Source organism: Octopus bimaculoides, chromosome 10 (assembly GCF_001194135.2).
Source record: "Octopus bimaculoides isolate UCB-OBI-ISO-001 chromosome 10, ASM119413v2, whole genome shotgun sequence".
Lineage (NCBI taxonomy): Eukaryota > Metazoa > Mollusca > Cephalopoda > Octopoda > Octopodidae > Octopus > Octopus bimaculoides.
Genome location: NC_068990.1, coordinates 65,377,453 through 65,388,154, shown reverse-complemented (window position 1 = coordinate 65,388,154; position 10,702 = coordinate 65,377,453). Strand labels below are relative to the sequence as shown.

At 36.6% G+C, this 10,702-nt stretch overlaps 1 protein-coding gene across 1 annotated transcript in view; it reads left to right on the top strand.

Moving 5' to 3' along the window:
• LOC106879769 (uncharacterized) overlaps positions 1–10,702 on the top strand; it is a 124,579-nt gene that overhangs the window by 4,413 nt on the left and 109,464 nt on the right. Inside the window, exons 2-3 of the mRNA XM_014929460.2 lie at positions 5,177–5,272; positions 8,248–8,451. Coding sequence (XP_014784946.1) covers positions 5,177–5,272; positions 8,248–8,451 — 300 coding nt within the window. The remainder of the gene's footprint in view (positions 1–5,176; positions 5,273–8,247; positions 8,452–10,702) is intronic.

Here is a 10,702-nt window from a genome sequence, read left to right as displayed (position 1 = left end):
ATATATATATATATATATATATATATATATATATATATATACATATTCTGTACATGGATTCCTGATAGCTTTTCTTAAGGACATTCAATTTGTTCAGTCAATCTATTGACTGATTGAGTAAACAGAACCATGAACATACCCATAATGCATATCAGAAACAGCTGTAATCCAAAGATGCACAAATAATCATGTAAAGGCCATTATGTATGCCTTCTCCTGTATATCACTCAGTGTAAAAGACCATTTGAATTGGGGAATGCAACCATGGATTTGTAAAATCAATTGGTGATAGACTTTGACTTTGGATATTGCCTTAGGATTGCCAGGAATTCTATACCAATCTGAAAATATTTTGTTTGCCTGGTGTATTTGTATTAAGAGAGAGATTGTGAAGTATTTTCCTTTATTAATAACTCTATTTATATATATTCGTCTCAGAAACAATAAAGGGCAGTCACCATATTCCCTTCCATATCAGATAACTTTGATGAGTGTAAAGTTGTATAATTGGATTGTTACCTAACACTCCATTGTATACTTTATGCGAAACCAATTGGTAAGATCAGCCGCGATGGATATTTCATCATATATTTTGCAGACAATATATCACCATCATCATTTAACGTCCATTTTCCAGGCTAGCATGGGTTGGACGGTTTGATGAAGGTCTGGAGAGCCAGCGGCTGCACCAGGTTCCAATCTGATCTAGCAATGTTTCTACAGCTGGATGCCCTTCCTAATGCCAACCACTCCGAGAATGTAGTGGGTGCTTTTTATGTGCCACCAGCACAGGAGCCAGTCAGGCGGGCCTAGCATCGATCACATTCAGATAGTGCTTTTTACGTGCCGCCAGCATGAAGGCCAGTCAGGGGGTACTAGCATCAGCCACATTCAGATAGTGCTTTTTACATGCCACCGGCATGGGAGCCAGTCAGGCAGACCTGGCATCGACTACATTCAGATGGTGCTTTTTATCAGGTCATCCTATAAGATTTGTCCAAATTTTAAATAAAGAAAACAAGTGATCAAATGTTATATTTAATTGAAATTTAATCATCAATGTACTTTCCCTGGTTATCTATGACTTCCTTCCATCTACTTACAAGCTTTTTAATCCCATCAATGTAAAACTCTTTTGGTTTCAAAGTGAAGAACTCTGAAATGTCATTTTCAACCTCCTCCTGGCTTGCAAAAGTTATGTCTCACAAATGATTCTGTAAACTGCGAAACAAATGGTAGTCTGAAGGAGCAAGGTAGGGAGAATAAGGTGGATGAGGAATTTTTTCACAATCAAATTCTTCAATCTTCTGTGAGGTGATCTTTGCAGTGTGGGGTCATGCATTGTCCTGATGAAACATCACTCCCTTTTGATTCACTAAAGTGAGTCTTTTTTCCTTCAAAGCTTGATTCAAACGCTCCAATTGCTGACAGTAGAATTGAGCATTGATTGTTGCATTGGGTGGTAACAATTCAAAGTGAATTACTCCTTTGCAATCCCACCAGATAGAGAGAAGAACCTTTTTCCCATGAAGTTCCCTTCTCGGTTGTGGTTGAGCTTTTTCCCTTTTACCAAGCCACAGTTTATGATGGTTAACATTTCGATAGAAGATACATTTTTCATCACCGGTTACAAGTCTATCCAAAAAGGGTGAAATGAGTTCACAAGAATGGAGAGAAGAGCAGATGTCAACTCGGGATTTGCGGTTGCTTTCGGACAATTCATGAGGCACCCGTTTTCCAAGTCGTTGAAGATGACGATGAACAGTTTTATGGTTTGAACTAAGCTTTATTGCCAATTCTTCAACTGAAAATGTAGGATTTTCTTCAAGTAATGCCTCAAGGAGCTTATCAAACTCAACTGGACATCCTGTTCAATCTTCATCTTCTGAAATCTCCACTTCTGAATTTTGCAAACCATCTTCTGCAAGTTTTTTCATTCAAGCATTCTTTCCCATAAACTGAGTGTATGATTCAAGTCACTTCGGCTGCAGAGTTTCTTTTTTTACTCATAAAGCATTATGTGCCTCAAATGCTCTTTGGATACTTCCATGTTAGAAATGGGTTTAATCAAAGAAATTTTAATTCTATTATTCTGTAAAATAATATTTAATTAGTTTAAATGTACACAAATGCATAAAAATAATTTTTAATTCCATTAGACATTCTAAAATACTATTAAACTTCATTCAATTTTGAAAAAGGTAAAATTGGACAGAACTTATGGGATGACCTGATACATGTCACCGGCACAGGAGACAGTTCGGGGGCACTGGACACAGCTAAAATATTGGTTTTATTGGACTCAACAAGTCTTCTCAAGCATATCATATTGCACAACGCATCAGGTGTACTCTTAACTGGACCAGACATGCGTGGCTGCAGTCTCACTTTAGTTGCCAGGTTTTCTCTATCAAAGCATATCTCGAAAGGTCTCAGTCTCCTGTCATTGCCTTTGTGAATTCCAGTGTTCAAAGGTCATGCTTCACCACCTCATCCCATGTCTTTCTGGGTCTACCTCTTTCACAGGTTCCTTCCACAGTTGGGGAATGGCACTTCCTTACGCAGCTGTCCTCATCCATAACACATGACCATACCAGCAGTCATTTCTCTTGCACACCACATTTGATTACTTCTTATGCCCAACTTTTCTCTCAGGGCACTTACACTCGTATATGCACACTGACATCTAGTGGATTGTACTAGCTTCATATCTTTCAAGCCTATGCATGTCCTCAGCAGTCATGGCCCATGTTTCACTGCCATGTAACATGGCAGTTCGCTCACATGCATCATATAGTCTACATTTTATCTTGAGCAAGAGGCTATTCTTGTTCTAGACACTACACTCTCAGAGCAACCACCCCCACTACAGACTTGGTCGTCTAGGTAGCAGAAGCTATTAACTACTTCTAGTTTCTCCCCCTGGCATGTGATGGAATCTGTTTTCTGTACATCTGCAGTGTTTATTGCCCCTGTGCATCTGTCACACACAAAAACTATTTTCCATTAGCTTTCATCCTGTTGCTCAAAAATATCATCAACAGCAGGCCAAGGTCATTTCATCTGCAGGGAAGGTGATGGCCTCAGTTTTTTTGGAATCAAAAGGCACTGCATTCATTGACTATCTTCAAAAGGGCCACACTATCAATGGAGAGTACTATGATGCCAATTTGCTGAGGCACTTATAAAAGGCTAACAAGACCAAATGCCCATGAAAGCTCATGAAAGGGTTGATCCCCACATGCTGGATCTATTTAAGGCAGTTCCTCTCCCTCCTTATATGTTACTCATTCATAACTGCTCCTATGCCTACTCATTCACAACTGAATTCCTTTGCCTCTCTTCTCAGTATGATTATTGTAGCAAGACTCAAAACTGAGTCATCAAATTATGAAATTTAAATCACAACATAGCACAACTTTGTTCACATGAGGGGTCTAGTTATTGACCAATCAGTAGCCAGACTTCATGTGATAGGTTCTTTTAGATTCTTCTGGAACATCCCAGTACAAGGGTTATATAAAAACTTGTTTTTCACGCCAATTTTCAGAGTGTGTGGTAACCTGCAGACCAGCTCCACACACTCTCTTGCCAATATAATAGTCATTTTAATGATTCCCACTCAACCTGGATATGAATGCTACTGAATTATTTCTTCAGTTGTGTTGGCTTCTTGTGGAACTTTATAATACATGACCAGCTTCAATTTTACTTGTGCAGTGAAATAAAAGTCACTATTAAATGTTTGCATGGTAATGTTATACCATTCACACACTGACTCACATACCCACCAGACATACCACACTATCATACATCCTTTTTCAATGGAACATCTCAAGCATCTGATTCCCATGACATAGAAGACTGGCAACTCTCTAACTTTCAGTTTCTATCATTGTTAAGTATACTTCGTATCTGTGCTTTTTTTTTTTTGTCAGATATCATTAATTACTTCCCTTTTCTCCCATTCTTTGATCTGGATCTCATTACAAATTGTCTCATAGAAATTCCTAATTGTTTTCTACATCATAATTATCTATCTCCCCCCATTCCTCATTGTTGGCATCATGCACAGAAAAGAAATTTTTCTATTTCCTTTACTTTTTTTTCTAGTTTGTCCACTATCTCTTCTGTGTAATTCTTATCCTGTTGTACTAATCACTACTCTATGTTGAGTGATACAGTACTTTGTACCAGCTTATTTTGTTGATAAGACTAGCATAAAATCTGCTTTTGACCTTTGCTATAAATATGTCCTTAAATAATATCCCTTTTGTGGTTATTTCTGTTGATGTGATGGTAGCAGTGGTGGTGGTGGCTTTGGTGGTGGTTATCAAGTACAGACCAAGAGTAAAAGAGAAACTAATGAGATGCTTGAATGATCCACAAAGTTTACTCAAAATTTTGACCTTTCACCCTTCAATATAATGATTGTGTAATGGCTTGTAGTGATACGCTTTTATTGGCATTCAAATAAATAGAAATGTCATTGGCTCTAATGAAAAGTGGGAATTCTCTCTAGCATATGTGTGAATCAGCACATTTCATTAATTCTCATTAACAGCCTTTACTTTTTACTAGATTCCAAATAAATTTCGTAGTTGATTATTTGTTTTTAATGTTCTAATAAAAGTGATTTTATTCTCTGTCACAGAATCTATTTTTACAGGATTTAATGTGAAGAGTGCATTTGGGTGAGAAAGACAAAACAGTAATTTTGCCATATTATTCAAGTATCACAGTATCACATTAATGACCAGACCATCAGGTACTGTTGTACACCACTGGTCACAACGTGCTTCCAATTTTGTTTTGGTTGCACTATTCTTTTCCATCTTGATCCAAATTGCATGGTTACATCATCTTCCCACTCTCATGGAGGCCTTTTCTAATCCCTTGGATGTCTCTTGGCAACTGCACAGGTCCACCTGTTGTCTGTGAATCTTGTGACATGCCTGGCCCAGCAGAACTTGTGCTTTTGGTACTCTGCAATCACATCACTCATTCCTCTCTATTCTTGTATTATCTCATTTTGAATATGTTCTCATAATGATGTTCCTAGCATGGCTCATTCATGGCACTTTGTACTGTAGTCAATTGATGTTATTCAAGTAAATTTATTAATTCTGGATTTTATTGCCAAATGAAATTTTCATGTTATAAATTATCTTTTCAGTAAATGAAAAAGGAATAAAAATGCTTCATACGATACTTATTGGTTGCTTAACTTTAACACAAGTGTTGGGACAACTTTCTGAGCCCATGAATGATGGTAAGTTTTATTAAATGTATTTGTGATATCTAATAAGGATGTTATAACTTGCCGAAAACTTACTCTGAAAAATGTTTTGGTACAGGAGCTTGTGGCAGTTGGGAAAATGCTAAATAATGTTTAAAATGATTGGGCAGAGACATTAAATTACATATAAAATCTAACTTATTTTATGAATAGTTTTCATCTTCGTCACATATCTTAAAATGATAAATACAGCCAGCATTCAAATCACCAAAAATTTTAATGAAAAGGCACTGGTATGGCTGTGTGGTAAGAAGCTTGCTTCCCAACTACATGGTATCTTGGGCAAGTGTCTTCTATTATATCCACAAGCCAACCACAGGTCTGTATGTACTGGAAAGTCCCACAGAATTGTTACAGGGTGGTGCTTGTACTATTTGTCAGCAGATTTCATTTTATAATGCTGACATATTAACCAGTGTAGATATTGGCCAACTCTGTCGTGTCTTGATTTATACTGTATAGGTACTAGAACTTTACACCCAGAGATTAGGTGGTTCAGTGTTTCAATCTCATCATTGCAATAATTGTGTCTGGTCGATTATCCTGGATCATTCTGTCAGTCTTGACTGGAAAATCCCAGAGGATATTAACATTTTCACCTTCAATGACTGGCTCAGGATGATGTTCATACCAGTAAGTAGGAGTGCTGATTTTATAGTGTTTACAAGATTTTCCAATGTAAATACTGTCCTGCCCTATCGTGGAAAGTTTTGTATTCGTTTGGTGTCAGCACAGGACATCCTGAAATGAGATGGTCTATTTTTTTCATCAAATGTGTCACAGAATCTGCATTTAGGGTCAGAACTGTTTTGAAGAATGTTAACCCAGTAGTTTCTGGTAAGCAAGCTTTGATCTTGTGCTGCCAATATGAAGCCTTCAGTCCTGAACTTCTCAGCCACTGATGGGTTGTTGCTTGGTCTACATAAGCACTTCAACTTCGAAGTATATACTGTCTATACAGAGGCTTCTGGATCCACTGCTCCTCAATTTGTTTCTGCCAGTTCTTCTATACAGTCTGCTTGATCCGTTTTGCTTGTTTTGTGGCAGTGGTTTCACGTTCTTCAGCTAACTCAGGCTTAACGCCAAGTGCCCTTGTGAATTTGCAAGCTTCCTTGACAATAGAATGTGATCTTTTGCTGCTTTTTTGTTTGCACACAAACCACAGCATCCAGTCCTCTGTACTAGTTAAGTACCTGTTCATTGCTATTGTGGAGGTCTTATAGCACAGTTCTACCTGCATCATTCTTCTTCCCCCATTACTTCTAGGTAGGTACATATGATCAACGTCTGCTTTGGGTGGTGGATGTTCTTAGATGTTAGCAGTTTTCTTGCCTTCCTGTCCAGGCATTGGAGCTCTGTAAGATTCCAGTTAACTTCCCCTTCCACTTCCCCTCCCCAAGCTTTCAGTTTTACTGTAATATCTCTTATCCTTCACTTGCCCTAGGGTGTTAGGTGTGTTTCAACAAGTGATTGCAACAAACATGCAGATTATAACAATAACAATCCTTTCTACTATAGGCACAAGGCCTGAGATTTGGGGGTAGAAGCCAAGTCGATTGCATCAACCTCAGTACTCAACTGGTATTTAATTTATTGACCCAAAAGGATAAGAGGCAAAGTCGACCTTGTTGGAATTTAAACTCAGAACGTAGCAATGGCAAAATACTGCTAAGCATTCCATCCAGCATGCTAACAATTCTGCCAGCTTGCTGCTTTCAACAACAACAGCAACAACATTAACAACAACAACAACAACAACAACAACAACAACAACAACAACAACAACAATAATAATAATAATAATAATAATAATAATAATAATAATAATAATGATGATGGTTTCATATTTTGGCACAAGACCAGAAAGTTTGGGAGATGAAGTAAGTTGATTACATCAACCCCTGTGTTCAACTGATATTTATATTATTGACCCAAAGCAAGGTCAGCAAAATAATAATGTCTTCTTTCTTTACCACTAAGGATTCACAAAAAACATTGGGGATGGTACAAGACGATACAATGTAGGGTTACATAAAAGGCATTAAAAGTAAAAAAGTTTAACAATATAAAGTTATAACAATGAATAATTCCCTAAAAGCGGGAAAATTCTTGAGGCTGCTCATGGAGATCCCACAAAACTAGATTTACCCTGACCACTATGGCAAGTTCCCTCTCTACATCCTCCTTCAACCTACAGGTGCATGCTTAAAGTAGGGCCATTCACTCAGACCCTTCTTGCAACATTCACCCATCTTTTAACAAAATTACTGGGAGGCAGCATTTCCCTCTCAACCCTCGCTTTCCTTTTTAAGTGAAACTTGAAAAATCGATGAGGGTTTGACCAAAGAGTTAAGTATCTATCTTCAGCCCTTTCAATCTGGTCCACCACACAACCTATTTTGCTAAGGCTACCAGACAAAGAAACACTGCCTGCCCTTCCCATCCAAAGGAAAGCAGTGGGACAGTCTTTACAAGGGACTCAGTTAAGAGTCAAATCCATCCTAGCAGGTGTTCAACAAAACCTTAGAAGTCAGTAATGCTTAGGCACTGAACAAGAGTGTACAGAACAGCTTTGTCACTCTGCACACATCTCGGGCAAGCCCAGCTGATAGCACTTTCAAACCAGCAATATCCCTCAGTAGCACTGCCAGGCCAAAGATTTTTTGGAATTTGTAACAGAAGTGAATTGTGAAACATTTAATTATGTACATTGTCTCAATATAGTAGTTTCTCACTTACTTTCAAACAACTTGTAAATTATTATCTAGAATGTTTTTTTATCATAAAAATGTTCTCTTGTTTTTCTGCCATATTCAGTCGTGCTCTATCAAGTACAACACAGACCTTATATTTTATTTTCCTTTCCTAGTCACATCGATTTTTTTAATGCATTAAAAGCTAAACCCTTTGCTTTATACTGAGGTGTTCCATTTAATATTTGTTTTCAGATAAACAAATATTTGACAGAGATATTTTTAAAAATGCTTTTCAGTCAATAGTTGAAATAAATGATGAAAATGGAAAATTTTCAATACTAGAATATGAATATAATGACCCTGATAATAAACGGGATGCAATAATACAATTTGCGGATAAAAACACTTCAAGGATTATCCAATACAAAGATTTCAAACAAGTCCTATTTATATCTGGTAAGTACATCTTTACTTTGATTTACATTATAAATGTTATGCACACTAATATTTTAATCTAATGCTATTTCGAGTGCATATATTAATTTAATTCTAGTTTAGCGTGTTTAGCACAAATCAGTAAATGTTTTGTTTGCAGACTTCTTTATCAGAACAAACATGTCTGGCTTAGCTTAGAATGTCTCGCATATTCATTTACTCCAGTACAGTTCAAATCAGGTTAAAACACTGCATGAGGCAATCTACTGGCATTCTAAGCAAAGTTTTTGTTTTTTAAGCTTATTACAACTTATACGGTACTACAACTATATATACATTATGATTGTTATACATACTGGTATTTTATATGTGATTTAGAATATTGTATATGCACTCATTTTCATTTTTGGAGAAGACATGCTAATGGTGTTAGACCCAAACATGGAACTGGCTTCATGCCATGTAATGAATTGTTCAGTATGCTGACAGTGCTGATTTCTGTTTCCCAATATTTGGCATTATAAAGTTTATATTCAAAAAGGGATTTTTGTCAATATTTTCTCTGTATATTCTGTAACTGTTCATTCCTATGGGTATAAAGGACAACTTCTTTCAATATCTTAAGGAAATCTTTTACAAGATATGATTCAGCTATGGCATTCTTTACTTTTCTCTTATTCTTTTAATGTTTTCATTTGTTGGACTGCAGCCATCCCAGAGCATTGCCTTAACTTATTTTCTATTGGTTTTATCACTTTATAATGTTGGTCTATGATTGAGTTTGTCACAGCCAACCTTCCCTGAATGTATCCTTGAATGGTTGGATAGTCTGGTATCATTGTTAAGAGTTTATCCAATGTATTTTTTAATGTTTCAATAGCAGTCCCTTTTATATTTCTGATTTCTTTAGGTGAGCAGTTAAACAGTTGAAGACCTTTAAATATCAGATTGGTAAATAGTGCTTTTGCTCATGATTTTAAAGGTGCTATATTTGGAAGCTGACAGTGTCTGCTAGCTTGTGCATTAAAGTTCTCTGTAATGCTAAAGTTTTGGAACATGCCCTTCCAGAATTTTCCATATGTATATGATTGTATATATCTTTCTATGGCATTCAAGAGAGTAGCGATGTAAAGCTTTCAGATATTCCCAGTAATTAAGGCTTTTAACTGAAGGTAATTTACTGATGAGCATTCTTTGTAAACCTTCAATTTCTTTGATGAGACCAAATGATTTAGGAAACCAAAGCTGTAAGCAGTAATCTGCTCTGCCCAGAACTAGGGTTTTCCATAGAGTTAGCATAAAACTACCAGTTCTCTTGCCATGAAGGTCTGTAGGATCCATCCTATGAGATGTCTGCATTTAGAAGTCAGTTTGGTAATGAAAGATGCATTACTCTGAAGTACTGTGTGTCATTAGCACTCTGAATCATCATGTTATCTGGTGTCAAATATTGTGATTTGTGTGTATTCCCTCCATAATGAATAACCTGAAATTTTGATGTATTAAATTTCATATTGATTTTATTGGCTTAGACTATCAAGCATGGAAAGATATGTTGGCCTTCATGGTGTTAAAAGATTGTTTGAATTTCATAAAAACAACAGCTTCGTGCTTTGGCTAGTAAATTGGATCTATTCAGATTGATGATAATTTTGCAACTATTCAAGTCAAAAATATCAACTAAAACATTTCATAGAGAAGAGGACAATTGCTGAATTGAGCATGCTGCAGTATGATCTTTGCATACAGACCGTGCTATTAAAAAATGCAAACTGACAAATGAAAGAAAAGTATCTTTTCTTTGAGGCCCTTTGGCAGACTATCTCAATAATGAATGGTAGTGACCTCATTATCATGGCTGGACATATTGAGTGACAACATGATAGTTAGTTCCATGGATATGGAAGCTATACATACTGTATGAGGAATTAGAAAGGATCGAGACTTTTAAAGTTTTGGGGATGCAGATGATCTAATCAGTTACATCACCTCATGATCACCTACCATCATAGTTATCATCAGTGTATTTTGGCATGATCACCTACTAGTCAAACAAACTTTTTATCCACCTGGATGTAGAATAGATGACTGCTTGTGAATATTAAGTCCTTCCTCATATTCTCTGCATCCCAGTCATTATCCTTGATGATTCAATTGTTTTCCAACAGAGGCTAGTGATCAAAGTCATCAGAACTTGAGTCACAAAACAATTTGGAAAGGAAAATATGGAAGTTGAGGGAGTTTTTGGTAAGATATGTGTGTGTATATATAT